Source organism: Narcine bancroftii, chromosome 3 (assembly GCF_036971445.1).
Source record: "Narcine bancroftii isolate sNarBan1 chromosome 3, sNarBan1.hap1, whole genome shotgun sequence".
Taxonomy (NCBI): Eukaryota; Metazoa; Chordata; class Chondrichthyes; order Torpediniformes; family Narcinidae; genus Narcine; species Narcine bancroftii.
In genome coordinates, this window is record NC_091471.1 from 50,222,522 (window position 1) to 50,244,576 (window position 22,055).

The 22,055-nt window shown below is 41.3% G+C and overlaps 1 protein-coding gene across 2 annotated transcripts in view; it reads right to left on the reverse strand.

The window, feature by feature from the left end:
* adamts12 (ADAM metallopeptidase with thrombospondin type 1 motif, 12) overlaps nt 1-22,055 on the reverse strand; it is a 727,938-nt gene that overhangs the window by 231,178 nt on the left and 474,705 nt on the right. For both annotated transcript variants that reach the window (XM_069924031.1, XM_069924030.1), the window contains exon 14: nt 3,833-3,953. In XM_069924031.1, coding sequence (XP_069780132.1) covers nt 3,833-3,953 — 121 coding nt within the window. The remainder of the gene's footprint in view (nt 1-3,832; nt 3,954-22,055) is intronic.

Sequence of the window (22,055 nt, forward strand, 5' to 3'; positions counted from 1 at the left end):
ATGAAATAAATACTTCATCATCTGCATTTGGAGCATAAATATTAAGTAAAGTCCAAAATTCACTAAAAATCTTACAATTCAATTTAAGAATATATCCTGCCTTTTCCTCCATTGATTGTAATTCAAAAGATAAATTTTTATGTTCAAAATTGCTACACTTTTAGCTCTAGAATTAAATGAAGAAAAATATACATGCCCAACCCAATCCCTTTTTAATTTCACACTTTCCATCACATTCAAATGTGTTTCTTGTAAAAAGGCAATATCAATTTTCATTTTCTTAATATATGCCAAGAATCGCTTGTGTTTAATCGTACTATTTAATCCTCGAACATTAAAAGTAGCAAACCTCAACTTTGACATATCTACTATTATTATTAAATACCAATAATATCTTTATATGAAAACTCAAATCAACATATATAGGCCCTCCAATAAAAAAAATCACAAATTAAAAACAAGGAAAAAAGTAAAAAATAATTTAAAAAAATCCCACCCCCCCAAAAAAACTACCAAAAGTTAGTAATCCCCTAAACAAAAATTGGGTGTGGATCACCCACCAGTGGCTGATGACTAGTGTACATCTCCCCCTCCCCAGCCAAACAATCAGTAACATCCAAGTATCATAATAACAAGAGAAAAAATAAAATAAGAAAATTCTTCTTTTCATCCAAAACACTCCAATCTCGAAGATCCCATTTCGGTAAGATGGCGTAGAGTCTAGACATGCAATCTCAACCTCTCTGGCCAGACTTTTAAATACCCATTTTTTAACCCTTTGTTTTCAAGTTTAAACTTTTTAAATTTTAGTTTAAAGTATTAAGGAATTATTATGGCCACTAATGGTAAAAAGACTAAATCTCAAGTTCAAAAGAAGATACATTTTTGAAGTGCTGAAGATCTGGGGCCTAGACGACTTGAAACAGCCCCAGGCTCAATTACTTCATTGCCTAAATCCCAAAGATTGCCTGTGGAGGCTGAAAAAAAACCTATTACTCACCAAATGAAGGATGGTGTTGGCATTACCCGTTCTCCAGAAGAAGGTACGTGTTCCCAAGAAGTGGACCCCGATTTGGAAAACCTTTCGATTTCAATGGGGGGAGCACGCAGGAAGATGACTCCATTGTTGGAAATGCATCAGGTAGCATTACAATCTGAAGAAATCATTTTTCTTCGCGAATGGATGAGAAAACAACAAGATGCGGGGTGAGACCATCAGCAACCCCCTGAAGAAGTCGGGGTGCCGTCGCTGGGAGTCCAGACCCGCAGTAAAACTTTTAAAATGCCTTCTGTTGAATTGCAGCAGGAGATGCAGTTACCTTGTTCTGCCACCATGTCAGAGCTGAGATTTACTGATTCACAGTGTACGCAATGGAATGCAGTTATTCAAGCTGTTATAAAACCTTTGTTGACAGCTCTAATGAATGAAATGGTTCAAATGAATGCTGGTATAAGTTTAGAATTAAATATGGTTAAGATACGTGTGGATGCATCTTATGAAGAATTTTTAAAATTTCAGACTGCTTTTTTGGACTTCTAACAAGTGACTTCTAACACAGAAAAAGTGTTGAAGGTGGAAAAATCAGTCATAGAATTAGGAGATGGTGAGAAGGAGCTACAAAGAAAAATAGATTATTTGGAAAATCAAAGCAGAAGGAATAATGTGAAAATTGTTGGTTTCCCAGAGCCCACCTCACTGACAAAAGGCAAAGGAGGAAAAACCCAACACCCAACCCCAACCAACCAATTTTCCCCTGCAACCGCTGCAACCGTGTCTGCCTGTCCCGCATCGGACTTGTCAGCCACAAACGAGCCTGCAGCTGACGTGGTCTTTTTACCCCCTCCATAAATCTTCGTCCGCGAAGCCAAGCCAAAGAGAAGAAGATAGAAGGACAAGACCCCTTTGTTTCTTTAAAGACTGGATTCCGCAAATATTAGGGCAAAAATTTTTCTCTGGAGGATTGGCACTGGAAAGAGCCCATAGAGCTTTAAGAAGAATACCCTCAGCTGGTCAACCTCTGAGACTGGTAATAATTTGATGTCTGAGATATTTGGATAGAGAAGCAATACTTCGACTTGCAGTACAAAATGCGAGACAGCGACAAACCCCATTATTGATTCAGAATAGTAGAGTCTTTTTTTAATCCTAATCTGAGTCAAATGTCATTCAACGTCGACGTTGATTTAATCCAGTTAAAGAAGTTTTGTGGCGTAAAGGTTATAAGTCTACTTTACGTTACCCTGCAGTGTTGAAGGTCTTTTACGGAGACTATCAATTTCGGTTTTTTGAAACTGATTGTGAACAATGATTTTTGCTGACTCATTGCCAGGTATAAGAGGACAAAGACGTAGTTCACCATTATCTCCTAAAGAAAAATTTGGTAGCTCTGGAAACGGAAGAAATGGCAGAAATGGGAAAAATGGGAATGGAAAGAGTCCACCTCCATCCGAAACATGCTAAGTTTAATAGAAATTCATTTGATGTTTCTCCAAATCTTTCGTAATACAGCAAATCTGAAATTATCCTTGTGTCAGTTTGAAGTTGTCAATCATAATCCCCTTTTTTTTTAGGAAGAAAACCTTTTGAAAAAAAATTGTTATACAGTGTAATTAGTCACCAGAAGAAAGCTTAATGAAAATGAGAAATGCTTCTGTTAAAGTGCAGTTGTAAGTTTAATAGTTGCACTGCTGAGATCAGATGTGTCCAAGTACAATCTAACAGGGACTAAATGGTAAAACAATTCAGCAGTATTTTGCTATGAATGGTACCTTTGTATATTGGTTTCATACAAGGTATGGAGTCAACGATATGATTTTGCTCCTCTTCCATGCTGATAATACTACGCATTTTCAAAATAATTCTTCTTTCAGTAAAACAGGACAACACATTTTTAATTTATGACAAAACAGACATTTTTCACATTTATGTAGAACCCAAAAATATATTACTGGACTTTGTGGTTGTTGTGGGCCAAGTATTTAACCAGAGCTGGGGATCAGGAACAAAACCAGATGTGTGCTACAGCTGGAAATCAAGAAGATAGGCCTAGTGTGTAGCAGAACTGAGATTTGAGAGCTTGGGACAACTGTGGACAAGATTTGGGATTTGGGAATGTGGGCATAACAGGGAAAAAAAAGGTTGGGTATGTGGCCGAAGTGAGCAGCCAAAGCTGGGATCAGGAATGGAGAACACAAATTCAACCAGAACTGGGTTTAAGAACGTGGGCTCGATGCACACCAAGAGCAGAAGGTTGGGAACATGGGCCAAATGTGTTAATGGAGCCAGGGATCAGAAATGTGCACTAAACATATGTGATCAGAGCTGAGGTTGGGAACAGATGAGCGGTCAAAGCTGAGGCTGGGAACAGATGAGCAGTCGGAGCTGAGTTTGGGAACAGATGAGTGATCAGAGCTGAGGTTGGGAACAGATGAGCGGTCGGAGCTGAGTTTTGGAACAGATGAGTGGTCAAAGCTGAGGTTGGGAACAGATGAGCAGTCGGAGCTGAGTTTGGGAACAGATGAGTGATCAGAGCTGAGGTTGGGAACAGGTGAGTGATCAGAGCTGAGGTTGGGAAAAGATGAGCAGTCAAAGCTGAGGTTGGGAATAGATGAGTGGTCGGAGCTGATCTTGGGAACAGATGAGCGGTCAGAACTGAGTTTGGGAACAGATGAGTGATCAGAGCTGAGGTTGGGAACAGATGAGTGATCAGAGCTGAGGTTGGGAACAGATGAGCGGTCAGAGCTGAGGTTGGGAATAGATGAGTGGTCGGAGATGATGTTGAATGCTATCAACTGATCAGTCGATAAATAAGATTGTCAATCAAATGTTTACCTAATCCTTCACTCTCTTCATAGGTCTTCTTGACTGTCTGACAGAAAGATCCATTTCCATTGCAAACCCCACATTGATCTTCAACTGCATTGGATTCTATTTCATAATCACACCCTACAGACTGGAAAAAAAAAACAGCACATTTAATATTTTTCATATTTTTTTTTCTAAATCAATGTATAAGGCACAGAGCCATGCAGGCCTTTCAGCCCACCATGTTGATGCTGACCATTGTAAATGTCATCATATGCGGAGGGTAACAGTACTATGATGGTGACAATTTTTCCCAAGCATTTTACTGACTTGGAAGCATCTGAAGGAACATTATTTCAGAAATTGAATCTTAGTTTTTTTAAAATATAGAACAAGTCAGTGCCGCCCAACGAACACCTACATCCCAGGTACGTTTTGATCGGTGGGAAGAAACCAGAGCCCCCGGGGAAAACCCACGCAGATACAGGAGAAGATAAAAACGCCTTATGGACAGCATGGATTTGAACCCCAGTCCCGATTTCTGGCGTCTGAAAGGCTAACTGCTACACCAACCATGCTGCCTTTCATTTTTGATTCAGATTCATAAATTAGTTGATTTTATTCCCTACTTTAGTCACGTCAAAGGTTCTGATATGAATGTAGTCTGAAGTGATCTCAGCCTGATGAAAGCAATCACAAAACTGCTGGCTCAAGGAACCTCAAGGGCAACATTAAGGAAGTTAAATATGTCACCAAGGATGATAGAGTGAATTCCTGAGGTTAAAATCTGCTGCTGGAGCTTTCGAGTTGATTACTGTTTTATACTTGTATCAGGAACTTCTCGTGCTGAGTCTGAATGAACAAATTTAAACGCTTCATTATTCAGCACCTAATTTTGGAAAAGAATGATTGTAAAAATAAAGCCAACTATTTTTCAAAATCGCCCAGCTGCAGCCAAAAAGTGGTTGGCCTCTTTCTGAGGACTATTTGGCAAACAAACCAATAGCTGGAAAATTGATTGTTCTGTGCATGGAGGCATTGCGTAGTTGCAGAACATTTCACAGCAGTGAGGGAGTGGATCACTGCAGGGCAGTAGATAATCCTTCAGTGATCTATTTGTGCTGTGTAGCTCCAGAAACTTGGTTTCAAGTCTGATTTGGGATGTTGTCTGTTTGGAATTGCCCATTCTCCCAGTAATTACATGGGTTTTCTCCGGGTTCTCCAGTTTCCTTTCACATCTGAAAGTCTTGCAGTTCATGATATAGCAGAAAAACAGACTGCTCGGCCTACTGACGTTGAACACCCATCGACACAAATCCTGTGTTAATCACAATTTTATTCTCCCCACCTTATTACCAACTCCCCCCACCCACCCTCAGGTTCTACCACTACCAACATTGGGGTAGTTTTGAGAGGCTAGTTATTCCACCAATTTACACACTTTTAGAACATGGAAACAAACTGATGGATGGAGTAGAAATCCATGTGTTAAAGAGGTAGAACATGCAAACTCCACACAAATAGCACTTGAGGTTAGGATTAGCCCTACATCTCTGGCACTACAAGGTAGCAACTCCACTAACTGTGCCACTCTACCCACACAGGAATTTAAAGTTCACACATGCAACAAAAGGATTTGATCTCTTGTCTCTATATCACTAGTGCACATCTCTCATTGCAAGTTTAGTCATATAACCAATGTACTACATGGGTTGTTAAGCAGTAACAGCATTGGGGAGAAGATGGTGACCATGTGAGAGATACAGGTGATTTCTGGGTTCTGTTTATGCTGATGCCCAGAAGTTAATTTTGTCTGTCAGTCAGATAATGTACGAAAATCACTCAATATGGTAACATTTTTGTAATGAATTGGACTGACTGATAAGAAAATTAAATAAATGTGGAGGGGGAGGGTAGGAAAAGAGGGAGAGAGAGAGAGAGAGAGAGAGAGAGAGAGAGAGCGAGGGGGAGAGAGAGAGAGAGAGCGCAGATAAGTTAGATCATTTTGTGCATTGAATTTATAATGTTATGGGACCTCATTCATAAGTATCAATGTGTCAGGGGTTTGTAACTAGGAGAAAGTCTGTGATATTATATCAAGAAATATGTGGAACTGATATGGATGTTCTGTGTGTCTGCATTAGTTCAGTTGGATATAAAGCCTCCTCTCTCTTAAGAAAGTAAAAGAATTTAACTTTTACATAAGATAGAAAAGCTTCAACATGTTATATTCCCTTGACTCCTATTGGAAGAAGCTTTCCTCTGGATGATCAGAATGATCCAAAGCTTCCAAGCAACACACTTTTTAAACAACAAATCAAAATCCAATCATGTACATGAAATCTCAAATGTTGGACACTTGAGTAAAATGGCCCAAAAGTGAATTGCTCCTGGCGAATCCTCTCTTTACATTCAATATAATTGTTCTAAAATCTTATATCTCTACTCTTAATTTATTGGAATTACTAATAATGCTCTAAATCTACTTTTGGGTTTGGCAATCCAAAGCCTCTCAGAAGCAACGCTCCTCCCAAACCAATGCTACGGTTCACAGACTCTTGAATGGACCTTTCATTAGTACAAGATTATGTCTTTTCCACTGTTTAATTGCACTTTTTGCTTTAGCACTATAGCCTGCCCTATTGTTTCTCTTTGACAAAGGACACAATTTGTTTTATAGTACACTATGTTTTTATTCGTATGTGTTTAAAGAAAACGAAGGTTTTCATGATGATAAAAATTTTCAATTCAATTCCAAGGACATTTCATACATTCAACATGGTCCTGTCCAAATGTGAGACCTTTTTGCGTGTCCAAGTAATTTTTTTTACAACAAGATAGAGGAGTTGTTTTTTTTCTGTTAAATCCTAATCTGTACTTATGAGGAAATATTGAAGGTACGACTCTTAAATTGATATTATCAATTTATCAATTGAAATTTGTTAAATTAGCATTAGTGGTTGTGAGAAAGTGCATTGCAATAACATGGAAACTGGATATATTTTTAACATTGCCAAGGTGGCACACTAAAAATCAAAGTTGTATCCCTTTGGAAAAAAATTACTTATAATTTAAGAAATAAATATTCTACGTTTTTATGAATTTGATGTCCAGACACTCAGGTAATGGTATTAAATTTATAGTGAAATCCTTTTTACCTCTCTGGCCCTGCAGAATCGTCCTCTATATGTTTGTGTTAGAACAGATGAGTTGTGCTGCACGGTATCTCTCTCTGCAATCCAAGATTCTTTGTTTTTTTTAATTTTCATACTTTTTTTCATATACCTTATTTTTCAATATATTTTTTCTCTATTTTTGGGGGTGGGAGGTTGGTAATTTGGGATGGGTTGAAAATCATGTGGTATGTAATCAATTTGTTCTTCTTTATATCTATATTATAATAATTCTAATTACTGCATGTATGGAGTATTAAATATTCCAAAAACAATTATCTTAAAGAGCAAGAGAGAGACTAATGTGAGCCACAACTTGACTAACTCTTACAATCTTCTCTATGATCATGACCATCCTGTCAGATGAGTTAATGTGATGACCCACTTAACAGGCAGCTCTGGAAATGATGACCTGCGCAGGATCCTTTTTGGTAGCCCAGAGTGTAATTTCCTATTGAAGTTTTTTTTACTCCAGAATGAATAATGGTAAGTAAACAATGAGATATAACCGGTTCTAATAATAGCTCTGTTGTATTGTCAGAGAGTAAAGGGAACATTTGGGTTAACAGCTGTCTCAATACAGTAAAACCCCTCTTTTACGGAATTCAAGAAACTGGCAGCCTAAAGCAGCTGGCAAAAAAATTACAGAAAATAAATAGGTAAAAAATATGGAAGTTGAAAATTGGCCTACTTCGCCATTAGTCTGTCAATCGTGCAACACACAGTCTCAAGCAACCGGTAAATTCTCTTTTCCAGCATCTACCAATCCCTATAGGGTTCTGGATACTAGGGGATTTACTGTATTCTTAGATTTAATCTGATTAACCATATAACCATATACAGCACAGAACAGGCCAGTTTGGCCCTACTAGTCCATGCTGGAACAAATCCCCACCCTCCTAGTCCCACTGACCAGCACCTGGTCCATACTCCTCCAATCCTCTCCCCTCCATGTAATTATCCAGTCTTTCCTTAAATATAAATAACGTCCTTGCTTCAACCACCTCTGCCGGAAGCTTATTGCACATCCCAACCACCATAAATAGTATAGTTTAAGAATTAATTGCTAATTCCATTAATTCGAGATGCCCAGGCTCATGAAGATGGTTGAACTTAATTAACTTTGCTTGTTAGGAATTGTGGTGGAACACAGTAGGGCAGGTGGGACCTCACTAAACTGTACAGGTTGTCTTGCCTTTGACCCTGTAACTCTTCCCCATAGATTCACAATGAAGGCTGATAGCCCTAGTCTCCTCCCTCCATACCAGCCTTGGATCCAGGCCAGCAGCATGTAGAAACATGCCTGATGTTTATGGATACTAAAGTCTTTAATCACTCGCTTCATGTCAGCTTGTGGTTATTGATCGTGCCACAATTTAATATCCAAAATACTTGCCATGGACAAGGTGATCTGAGTGGAGAAACTGGAGACTGACCCCAGGGATCCAAAGGCCTCCATCAAGTTTGATATGTGCCTGCACTGCTTAAAGGTCTACATGAGATGCCACGAGATTTCTGCAGATGTAAACTCTGTTCTTTTAATCAGTGGGCTACCGAGCTTACCAAATAATATGGGACTGCGAAAAGTACAAGGACGCAATGGCACTGCTGCAGCAGAAGTATGGTGCACCCGTGAACTCTATGTATGCACATTACCAGCTGGCCACCCAACACCAGGCCCCGGGTGAGTCCGTCAACAACTTCGTGATGTGACCACAGCGGTTTACCAAGATGAGCTCATCCATGATGGGCTAGTGGCGGCTTCTGTTCCAATCACATTTGTGAGCAAATCCTGGAGAAGGGCAATCGGACCCTACAAGAAGTCGTGCAGATGGATCATTTGCTGGAGACAGCCCAGAAGAACGCTGATGCTTACATTGTGAGCTACGCAGCAAGCAGGTGGGGAGTACAGGTGCTGCCATCTTTGGCCTTGGTGACGCTAAATGCCACTGCCCTGCACTCGAGGTGCAACTGCTGTGGCCAGTCCAATACCTGAGGAAGTATTGTCAGGCCCGTGTTGCAACCTGTTCGAAATTCATGAGAATTGGGCATTATGCTAAGGTATGCTGCATGAGGACCGCAACCCACGGCGCAATCTTGGATCGACCCATTTCTGGCGGATGAGGACCAAACAGCGAGAACAAGAGGAAGACAACAAGAGATGATGTCACGTCCGGCATTTCTTCCGGACTCAACCATATGCAAATCATGGGGGAGGCTATCTTTTGGATATCCAGTGCAGTCATCTTGGTGGCAGCCATCTCAACGCTACAGCATCAGCGACTCCAACAATGAGCTAACTCTGGCCTCCATCGTGCTGGACCAGAACAGGATATACCAGCTGGCGCACTCTATGATGGACATAGAGGTAAACAGTCGCACCACGAGTTGCCCATTCGACACAGGGAGTACTGAAAGTTTTACATACCCGGGAACGGTCCAATGCAGTGTCGCCTGCAAAGTGTAAGATAGCTCTAGTGTTAAATCCCACTTCACGGAAATCCGTGGGTGCTGCACCATGACCTTAACTGCGTGGGGCATGAAGTATAAAAACTTCAAGCTGCTCGTGATGCCCCACCTCTGCGGGCCAGTCGTACTGGGGCTGAATTTCCAGTGCCAACCTAAGAGCGTCCTTATGCAGTTGATGGGCCCCATCCTCCTCTCACGGTCAGAAATAGCAATTGCAACACATGTCTATTAAAAAGCTGAAAGAATAGCAGATGTTAAAATAAGTCATAAGGAAAGCTAACTCACTCACCACAATATCTGCACATTTCTGAGCCAAAGATTAGAATTTAAAAAAACAGGAATGATATTGAACTCAGACAAAATTTGTAAAATTTGTAAAAGCTGGCATCAGTACATCTAAAATAATTGAATAAATATAAAGTATATAATTGCTGTTGCAATAAAAAAAGTGAATCAAAAGTGGTGTTGAAAAATTCCTCATGGCAAAGTGGAATTTTACATGTTTCTTTGAACCATTTCTTACCCTGATAGATGATTTTAGATTACCATTATATTGTGTTATGAGCCCAGAGGACCCCAAAACCCAACAGCAATAGATATTCACCAAGACAAATGGTTATTTAAACAATAGTTGCTTTTAATTATCTTTAAACATGAAAACAGGATCAAACTTTTAACTTATTACTATTAACTTAACTTAACCTTCTAATTCTAAGCGCCCATGTATGTATTGTGTGTGTAAGTTCAGAAAAGTTATTTGATTCACAGTCCAATCTCACTTCTCACTCCTCTAAGTTTACTGGTTGAAGGCAATTCTTATACTGTGCACAAAATATAACATTTATGAATTTCACCAGGCTTTGGTGCTTGAAAAGTAAATCGTTACCACTCCGGAAAGTTCCTGTCGGTTTTTAGAGAGATTTGTTGCTCATTGGACACCCACAACTGATTCCTTCTGAACAGCCATTGCCAAAGAAACTTACACCATCAGGGTTTTCCAGATGATAATCTCGTTCTTTCAGGTCACCACAGAGTTCCTTTTTGTTTCCCTTATTTCAAGTGAAACATTAGGCAGCCAGTCCTCTCCTCTTGTATGGACCACAAGGGCTTTGACCAGGCTGAACTAAGAACTCACAACCCATCTTCAAAATGGGATTTTAAACAAGTTTGCCAGCTTGTCCTGTTCCAGTCCCAGTTGCTGCTGCTGACCTGTAGAATTGAATTTTTTCTCTCTCTTTCTCAAACACACAGAGAAAATCACATGACCCTCTTAGAACAGCCAACTGCACTCAGACAGACTGCGGCTCTGGACCTAATCTTCCGAGTTCGTTAATCTGTTGCTTTCCAAAACAACAATCCATTACTCCACAGTATGTCCAATTAACACCTACATGTGAAGTCCTTAAAGACATCCTTCAATGTTTTTGCAAAGGCACTCGGAGCCTGGAATACATACGGCTTCTCTTCATTGACTACAACTCAAGCTTCAAAACCATTATTCTCTCAGTGGTGGTCAACAAGCTCCAAACCATGAGCTGCTTCACCCCCTCTACAACTGGATCCTAGACTTCCTCATCAGAAGACAACAGTCAGGATGAATTGGAAACAACACCTCCTCCTCAATGACAATCAACACAGGCACATCTCAAGATGCGCACTTAGCCCAAAGCTCCACTCACTCCATACCCAGGACTCTATGCTTTTACAAATTTGGTCAGCAGAATCACAGATAACAATGAGGAAGCACACAGGAAGGAGATAGATCAGCTAGATGAGTGGGATCACAACAACAACATTACACTCAATATTAACAAAACTAAAGAAATGATAGTGAACCCCTCATCGAGGGGTCAGCCATGGATAGGGTCAAGAACCTCAAATTCCTAGGTTTCATCATATTCAATGATCTGTCCTGGAGCCTCCATATCGATGCAATCACAAAGAAGGCTTCCCAGTGGCTATAGTTTAGTGCCATGTTTGAGGAGATACAGTATGTCACGAGCGCCCGTCTACATCCTGAATATGCAAGGCCTTGACGATAGAAACCCCTCCGAGCTCATGCACAAATTGGTGGCTTTAGCAGATAGGCACATGAACTGTTTCTTGTTTGACACTGTTCCTCTCCATGCTACCGGTGCACATTTCCTCGGCAGTATCAGACATGGATTTCAGCACCCCCATACATGGTAGCAAACAGACTTTTCTATACCCCACAGCAGAGCTCAATACATGTTCAACCGATCTACACTGTCAGCGCCTCCGGGTCACCACCCCGCCACGCCCCCGCCGAGTCTGCCTGCAGTAGCCATGGCCCAACCACAGCGTAATGAGTGCTCAGACAAACGGAGCAATTACTGTTTCTACCACCGCAGATTGGACCGCAACGGCTGGTGGTGCATCCCTCCATGCTTGGACCCCAATGCCAAGTCGAGCGCGGCAACAGGAAACTAACAGGTCGGCCGCCGAAAGTGGCCTCAGTGATTGGCACACATAAAGGCCTAAAGGACCAGCGGACAAGGAGGGATTCCCCAGTCGACACGGGTGCAGAGATAAGCTTCATCCTGCTAATTTACTTCAAGCTTAAGCACAATCCCAAGGGCCTTCCCCTACAGGTAGCAAATGGGTTCGTCCATTCCAAGCTTCGGCACCCATCTGGTCACAATCCATACTGCGGGAACTCTTTTCCATTGGATTGTATGATTGCGTCCGTTGAGCACGCCCTACATGGAGCCAATTTCTTCTGGGCACACAAGCTCTTGATAGACATGTACAAATGCCACTTGGTCAACACTATCATGTTCCAGTCATACCCCCTTACGCTATGGCAAAGTTCCTTTTTACCGCTTGCCCTTTTACTGACCAAGTATCCGTCACTTTTGGCGCCCAATTTCCACAACGCTCAACTATCACATGACATAGCATTGAGCACCACATTGAGACCATCAGACCACCAGTGTGTGCATGGGCACAGCGCCTACCGCAGTACAAACTCCTTCAAGCCAAGACCGAGTTTGCTGCCATGGAGGAGTTGGGAATCATCCGCTGTTCAAACAGCCCCCGGGCATCCCCACTACACATGGTCCAGAAGAACTCTTGTGGTTGGTGTCCATGTGGTGACTACCAATGACTCAATGACATCAGAGTCCCAGATAGATGCCCCATTCCGTACGTCCAGGACTTTGCTACAAGGCTCCAAGTTTGCTGGATTTTTTCGAAGGTCAACCTAGTCAAAGGGTACCATCAGATTCCAGTGCAACCTAACAACGGTCCCGAAAACACCTTTCGGTCTTTTCAAGTTCCTCCAGATGCCTTTCGGACTAAAGAACGCAGCTCAGACGTTTCAGCATCTCATGGACGTGGTTGGCAGGGACCTTGATTTCATCTTCGTCTATCTGGATGACATTCTCATTGCCAACCCTGTTGCCAGAATACACAGGACGCACCTGACTCGCCTTTTTGACAGGTTGCAGGAGTTCGGACTCATGGTGATAAGGGCCAATTCGGCCAAGAAACAATTGATTTCCTTGAACACCATATTACCCGCAAGGGGGCCACACTGTTCCCAGATAAGGTAAAAGCCATCCAGCGATTTCCCCCAGCAAGAATTCCAAGGGATGATAAACTTTTATCATCGTTTCCTCCCAAGAGCAGCTACTCTGATGCAACCCCTATTCGACCTCATCAAACTTGGCAACAAGGCACTCCAGTGGACACACAAAACCGCTGAAGCATTCCTGACAACTAAAGCGTCTCTAGCAGAGGCCACATCTTTGGCCCATCCAAACTCTTCCTCCCCCCCTGTCCTTTACAATAGACACATCGGACAGAGCAGTCAGCGCGGTGCTGGAGCAGTGGGTCAATAAACTGTGGCGCCCCCTGTATTTCTTCAGCAAACATCTCCGGACACCCGAACTCAAATACAGTGCGTTTGACCATGAGCTGTTGGCCTTGTACTTGGCAATACAACATTTCCATTACACATTAGAATGAAGGGTTTTTGTCACCTACACAGACCACAAACCACTCACCCATGCACTCTCAGCAAGGTCGGTGAGGCAACAAAGACACCTCTCCTAAATTTCAGAGTACGCAACTGACATTCACCACATCACAGGCAAGTCCAAGGTTGTGGCCGATGCACTGTCCAGACTGGCCATCTCCACTATCTCAGGAGTTGCTGAACTGGCCAAAGACCAAGTGAAGGATACGGACGTCAACATGAACTTGAACGTTCATGTCAATGTTTTTTTCTGAAACAAAACTTGCCTTGTTTTAGTGTCAGGCACAAAGTTCCTTTTTTGACTCAAAAGTTATTTTGCCTGCAGATCATATTGTTGTGGTAGTAGCTTGTTTCTTTGGATGGAGGCTATGCAGCAGCTTTAAACTTGGAAAGTTGATCAAACACACACTCATTTCCCCACCATTGTTTCAGGTCTAATTTAGTGTTTTTTTTTCCACACGAGCAGTAGGTCAGAGTTAGTACTGGCAAACATTATCATCAGTCAAGCTCAGACAGCTGTTGAACTATCTTGCAAGACATATGAATTAACACAGTGGACACTCTTCTTTGAACACCTGTGCCAGAAATACTCATGTAAACACATCGTCAAATAACAAAGATACATGGAATGAAATAATCAGTGAAATACTTTAGTTTGGATGATGGGAAAACCTACAAATGACGTAGTCAGTTAAAGTTATCCTGGAGATTTTGAAGAAGACAGTGGTTTAGCTGGGAGATCTTTTTTTCTGCATGTATGGGTACAGAGACCAAGATCAACATCTCCAGATTGAGTGAAGGAGATTGAAAAATTATTAATTCATGCTCAATGATTACATTTCCGCTGTTTTTGGATGGGGTACTCTATTATTCACCTTTGTCAAGAGGGCAATGTTAAACAAAAAGCAAAAATTGTACAGTATATGTTGGATTCCCTGCCAACACAGCCTTTACTCTTTGCATGTCAGATTCCCTGTCAACACAGCCTTTACTCTTTGCATGTCGGATTCCCTGCCAACACAGCCTTTACTCTTTGCATGTCGGATTCCCGGCCAACACAACCTTTACTCTTTGCATGTCGGATTCCCTGCCAACACAACCTTTACTCTTTGCATGTCGGATTCCCAGCCAACACGGCCTTTACTCTTTGCATGTCGGATTCCCTGCCAATACACCCTTTACACTTTGCATGTTGGATTCCCAACCCAACACAGCCTTTACTCTTTGCATGATGGATTCACTGCCAACGTAGCCTTTACTCTTTGCATGTTGGATTCCCTGCCAACACAGCCTTTACTCTTTGCATGTTGGATTCCCTGCCAACACAGCCTTTACTCTTTGCATTTCTTGATCCAGCTCAAAGCAGAAAATATTCATGTCAAAGCCAAAAGATGGTATTTTAACAGAGAAAAACAGATACCAAGGATGTAATTTTCTTCAGCATTTCACTATTACCGGGCAATTTCATCTAAGTTTAAATCATTAATCTTAGTTTTGGATTAGAGATTAACTGACTCAAGTAGCTCTCTAAATGTTTATGAGTCTGATATAATCATTTTTGGGAGAAAATCAGTTTCTGTTGATGTTCTTCATTTGATTACCTTTTCTCCCAATACAGTAATTCAACTTTTCATGAGTAAGATAAAAATTGAAATGCAAATTAGAGGTGCCAGAATGACAGTAAAAAAACCATTACCTCACCGAATAAATTCTCCTTTCATATGCAAAGTTCAATCTTCTTAAAAGCCATTTGCTGAAGGTAGCAGAAATGAGGTTATGCTGGCCACAGACTTATTACAAAAAAAAACAATAAAAGAATCAAAACCTAAACATTAATATGGTAAACTTTTCCAGGCAATACCTTAGAGATGATAAATAGCAAACAATACAGAAATATAGGGTTGATATTTCATCTTCAACATTAATAGTGGCCAGAGACATGAAAATCAAAGAGAGAAATCCAAAATAAAAAGAGAAATGCTCAGCAGGTCAGGCTATATCTGTGGGAAGAGAAACAGATCTAATGTTTCAGGCTGAAGACTCTTGGTCAGAATTGGGGAGGTAACCAAAGAAACATGTTAAACTGCTGTGAGAGTAGTGGCCATGGGTTTAATGAGTGAGACAGAGAGCAAAGACAGAAGGATGCAGGAGTTGTGAATGAAGAGCAGGTAAATGTGCCCCCCAGCAGGTAAGGCTGAGCATGACCTTCACTCCCAAAGGAAGACAAATTGAAATGATAGAGAAAATAAAAAAGAGAGGTTGAGCCAATATCACAAATGGATGACTGATACAGATAGAGGCATCAAATTCCTGAAGTTGTACTATTCAAGAGAGATGCAAGTGACTGCAAATGTGGGATCTGGAGTGAAAAAAAAATAAACTACTTGAAGAGCTCAGTGGGTTAAGCAGCATCTGTGGATGGAAAGGGATGGTTGACATTTCAGGTCAAGACCCTGTTGCAGGAGTAAGACGGTAGAGGGAAGATATCAGGTATAGAGAATATGAAGGGCAGGGGAAAGCAGAAACTGATCAGTGACAGGTAGAAACATAAGAATAAGAAAATATAAGCAGTTGGAGCCAGGTTGGAGAGGTGATGAGATAGGGTAGGTGATAGGCAGTAGTATGTTAAGGAAGGGTTGAAAGGCATATAGAATGGTGGGCAAAGGGAACAGTAAAGATGAACTGGGAGAGAATGAAACAGGTGGGGAAAGGTGATGAGTTAAAATAAGAAAGGCGGAAGGATGGAAGCAATGAACAGAGAGAGAACCTGAGCAGAGTGATGAGAGTGAATAAGGGGAGTGGGTTACCCCCACAAGCGCCATCTGCCCATAAGCCACTTAGCTATTGACATGGATTTCTTCTCTTTTGGTTCACCTTTCTTATTCCCTCCTCCACCTCATTCCAACAACCCATAATCCCTCCCTTCTTTCTTATTCCCTCCTCCACCTCATTCCAACAACCCATAATCCCTCCCTTCTCTGGTTCTACCTTTCACTAACTAGTCTCTGTCTCAACATGCCCCTCCTACATCTGAATCCACCTGCCAATAGTTACCGATGCCCATTTTGTTCTATAGATCACCTGGCAGTCTTCAATTTACTCCTCTCTTTCACTTCTACCAATTGGTCATCTTCACTGTCAGGCCTGATACAGAGTCTTGACCCAAATTGTTGATCAACCTTTTGCCTTCACAGATGCTTCTTGGCTACAGAGACTTGGCTGGAGGAAGGATGCAGGTACTGGGGTTTAGGTGTTTGAAAAGAATAGGTAGGGAGGCAAGGGAAGTAGGGGGAGGAGCATTACTGGTCAGAGGCAGTATCACGAGACTAGAAAGGGAGGACACTGCAGAGGGAGGGTGGGTAGAGGTCAGAAATAGGAAGGGATCAATGAATTTACTTGGAGTAGTCTACAGTCCCCCAAATAGCCTTAGGACACCAAGGAGAAGATAGGCAGGCAGATTTTGGAATGGTGCAGAAAATTCAGCGCTGTTTTTAAGGGAGACTTCAACTTCCCTAATATGACTGGCACTTCCTGACTGCAAGAGGGATAGATGGGACTGAAATTTTCAGGTGTGTTCAAGAAGGATTCTTGACACAGTATGTGGACCAGCCGATGAGAGGATATAATTCGGGGTAATGAACCTGGTCAAGTGGCGGACCTCTCGGTGGTGGAGTATTTTGGTGAGCGACCACAACTCGTACTTTAGCAAAGCTATGGATAAGGATAAAAGAAGACAAAAGGGGAAGTGTTTGATTGTGGAAGGACTAATTATGATAGGATGAGGCAAAAACTAGTGAGAGTAAATTGGAAACAGATGTTCAAGGGTGAAAGCACAGAACTAATGTGGAGGAAGTTAGGGACCACTCCTGCTGGGTTCATGATAGGTTTGTCACACTGGGACAGGGAAAAGATGGTAAGAAAAGGGAACCATGGTTGACAAAACAGGTGAGGCAACTAGTCAAGAGGAAAAAGGAAGTATACATTAGATATAGGAAGCAGGAAACAGGAAGGGCTCATGAGAAATATATGGTAGCCAGGAAGAAGATTAAGAATGGACTTAGGAGAGCTCGAGGTGGGGCATGAGAACATCTTGGCATATAGGATTAAGGAGAACACCAAGGCATTCTATACATATTTGAAAAAAAGGATGACGAGAATGAAGGATAACGAAGGATGACGAGAATGAAGGCTGCTAAAGGATGATGTAGGCAACATGTGCTTGGAGGTAGAGGTGGTTGGTGAGGTCCCAAATGAATACTTTTCTTCATTATTCACAAGAGAAAATGACCTTGATCAGGGTGGCATTGAAACTGGCCTGTGTGCTGGATGTTGTGAGTGAAGAGGAAGTGTTGGGGCAGATTCAGAATCAGAATTTATTATCATGAACATGTCACTAAGTTTGGTGTTTTGTGGGAGCATCATAGAGCAAACATTCATATACATCATCTTAGAAAAATATTTTTAAAAAGTGAAATGCAGACGTGATATACCCCAGGATGCTGTGGGAAGTGAGGGAAGAGATAACTTGGCCAGTAGTTATGATCTTTGACACCTTTTTGGCCACAGGGGAAATGCTGGTCGATTGGAGAATAGAAAATGTAGCCCCCTTGTTTAAAAAAGAGTAATAGGGAGAATCCAGGGAATTATAGACCACTGAGTCTTAGGTCATTGATGTGCAAACTATTGGACAGTATTCTTAAGGATAGGATCTATGAGTATTTGGAGATGTAGCTTTTACTCAAGGATAGTCAGCATGGCTTTGAGAAGGGAAGGTCATGCCTCACTAGCCTAATTGAGTTTTTTGAGGAGGAAACAAAAGAAATTGTTGAAGGTAGGGTGGTAGATGTGGTCTATATGGATTTTAGTAAGGCATCTGACAAGGTCCCACAAGACAGACTCATCTAGGTCATGGGGCACAGGTTCCATGCAACATGGCTGTGTGGATTAAAAAATTGGCTTGCATGTAGACAGCAGAGTTGGAGTAGAAGGAACATATCCTGCCTAGAGGTCAGTGACTAGTGGAGTTCAGCAAAAATCTGTTCTGGGACCCTTGCTCATACATAATCTAGATGAAGAGGTGGAATGATGGGTCAGTAAGTTTGTGGATGATACGAAGGTTGGAGGAATTGTGGATGGAGCTGAAGGTTGTAGGTCACAAAAGGATATAGATGGGATGCAGAGCTGGGCAAAAAAGTGACAGTTGAGAGTTCAATCTGGATAAATGTGAGGTGATGCATTTTGTAAGGACAAACCAGAAGGCTGAGTACAGGGTTAATGGTTGGTTACTTAAAAGTGTGGATGAAAAGAGAAAACTTGAGGTCCAAATCCATACATTCCTCAAGGCAGCCTTACAGGTTAATAGGATAGTTAAGAAGGCCCATGGGATGTTGGGCTTCAATAACAGGGGGATTGAGTTCAAAGGTCAAGAGGTCATGTTGCAATTGTACAAATCTCTGGTGAGACCACACTTAGAGTAGTGTGTTCAGTTCTGCTCACCTCATTATAGGAAGGATGTGGAAACTATGGAGAGGGTGTAGAGGAGATTTACCAGGATGTTATCTACATTGGAAAATAATTCTTATGAGGCAAGGTTAGTAGAGCTTGAACTTTCCTCTTTGGGAGTGAAGAAGGATGAGAGGAGACTTAACAGATTATGAGAGGCATTGATAGGGTGGACAGACAGTGCCTCTTTTTCAGGGGAAATACCAGAGAACATACTGTATGTACAAAGTGAATGGAGGGCAGTTTAGGGGACACATTAGGGGTAAGCTTTGTACACAGAGTTGTGGTACCTGGAATGCCTTGCCAGTGATGGTGAGGGAGGCTGAAACATTAGGGGCATTTGAGATTCTTATTCAGGCACATGGGTGGAAAAAAAAAATAGAGGCTAGTGTGGTAGGGAAGGTTCAGTATTTTTAAAGGAAGATATGGTTTCAGCCTTTTGAAGGCCAAAGGGCCTGTACTGCGCTGTAGTATTCTATATACTTTTTGAGTTCCAGCAGTTTATTATTTGCTTCTACAATTCAATATTAAGACCAGAAGACTGTAACATGCCCATAAAGAAGATGGGGTGCTCTCCAATAAGCTTGAATTGGGCCACAATTAAGAGTGCTGGAGGGAATTTGGCAGAAATTCACATCCATCTTTAGTGGACAATGCACATTTACACATTTCTATTTTGCCAAATCATTGCACAAATAACAATGTACTATTAACATTGGTTTTTGGAAAATATATTTCCAAAAAGAAGTAGAAACACTCATTTAAATGGCTGCCATTGGACAGTGTGAATACCTTTAAGTTCCTTAGAGACAACATATCTGGAGGCAGAGTTTCTACATGTGTACTGTGGAAAGTATAGTGACTGGTTGCATCAAGTCCTGGTTGTAAACTCAAGAGCAGAAGGCTGCAGAAAGTGATGAACCTAGCCAAGTCCATCAAATGCTCCGGTCCCATTCATTGAAACCATCCATATGGGGGACTGCCTCAAGAAGGCAGGAAACATTATAAAGGATCCCCATCATTTTGGTCACAACCTCTTGATGCTCCCTTCAGGTACAGAAGCCTGAGGTCCAGCACCTCCAAGTTCAAGAACAGAGCTTATATAATACCTGTCATGCTCTTGAACCTCCCTTACGTCTCTAACCCTAAACATAAACCAAAAGATATTTCTGTCCTACTGAAACTTCACTTTCTTTCCTTGCACAATGCAACTGCCAATATTTATTTATCTACCCTTTGTACTGCCAATATTTATTTATCTATCCTTTGATATTTATTATCACTTTTTCTTTCTTGCTTTTGTGTAAATCTAAAATTTTACCATTGTAATTGAGATGCCTTATACTCCAGTTTGGCTGCAGCAAGTAAGAATTTTGATGTACTTATGTATATGATAATAAATTCTCATCGAACAGTTTAAGTAAAACATTGCTTTGAATCCAAACTCTTGAAGGTTAAAGACACTAATAGATCAAAGTTGGAAGAGCAGCCCATTGACAAACTATATAGATCAGCATCAAGCGAAGAGTGACTGGCTTCTCAATTGCAACGAGGTTGCAAAAATATATTTTCTGTTTAATATATTTTCAACTACTTGTGGGTTTTTTTTTTTGAGATTAGAATATAGTGTATCAAGCTCTAAAATCTGGCTTTTTTACGCGGACTCTAATTCAAATTAATCCAACTACCTGTAAAGTTCACTGTATACAAAACAAGTCCAAACATTAATTAGCCTGACAAAATATTTTTACAGGACCAAATAATATGTTTGATTCCCAGCTATGATTGCCCCTCTGAGCAGCGTTATTCATTTTAGATTCTATTATTAACAATTGATTAATATAGTGTTGGTACAGAAAAAAACTTCAAGATTGACTAAACCCATATGTAGGCTGTGCTATTTCTTGTCTTTTGGGAAATATATTTCACAGTCTGAATTACTGACATCAACAGGACTTTTTGTATTGTTTAGCCTTGGCTTTAAACAAGAAAGCCTGCAGATTATTATTGGTTATAGTTTCTTGTGTAATGTTGTGATGAAATTGACGTTATTAATTTGAGGATTGCATTCCTAAATGACAATGTTGATAATTCTTACTGCTCAGCGTGGAGCACGCCCTCTTCAGACAATGATTCTGGTAGATCACATCGATTGAGGGAAGGAAGACTCCACTGATCCTCTCTGCCACTCTGATGGTCCTGTGGATTGACATCCAATCAATTTCTCTGCAGCAACTCTACCACACTGTGATGCAGCCAGCCAGGACACTCTCAATGGAGCTCCTGTAAAAGGTTGATGTAATGGTGGCTGATAGCCTTTCCTGCTTCTTGGGAAGTACAGTCACTGTTGGGCCTTCATGATAAGTGAGGTGGTGTTGTGTGTCCACCATAGGTGGCTAGTTAAATGAACTCCAAGGAACTTCATGCTCTCCACTCCTCCACTACAGAATTATCGATGTGAAGTGAAAGGTGGCCGTTCCTGGTCCTCCCGAACTCACCAATCGTCTTCTTCGTCTTGACCAGGTAAGGTCTCTGCTGTGGACAGACTACTCAATTTCAGAAAGGGGGGGTGACGGAAGTGGGAGGCTGGAGTTGGAGATTTTGTAGTTTTGGAGGCCATCATTGCGTGTATATAAGCCCGGACATAAAAGGTTATGGGGAGAAGGCTGGGGAGTAGGCCTGAATGGCTCCTGATTGATAGTGGGGCAGACTCAAAGGGCTGAATAGTGTTTTAATGCTTCTATGTCTCAGAGATTTTGCACTGTAGTAGTGAAAGAGATGTACAAGAGATTGGAGATACTTGAATCTGGTTCAATAAACAAACTGATGGAGGAATTCAGAAAGGAACTGAGTGTTGCCAACAACCTTGAGTTTTCAGATTCTCTGCCTTAAGCTAGTCTGTATCTTTACTTTCCTTACTTTGAGACAATTCTTGAAACTTTAATTTCTGATCAAACCTTTGATTATCAACTACACCAAATTCTAACATGTCTCATGATCAAATTGTGTTTGTTAATGCCCTTGTAAAATTGTCTTTGGATGTCTTGTTTTGCTGAGTGCTATTTGCTCCTGGAATTCTGCTGATGCTTATTGGGTAAAAGTGGCA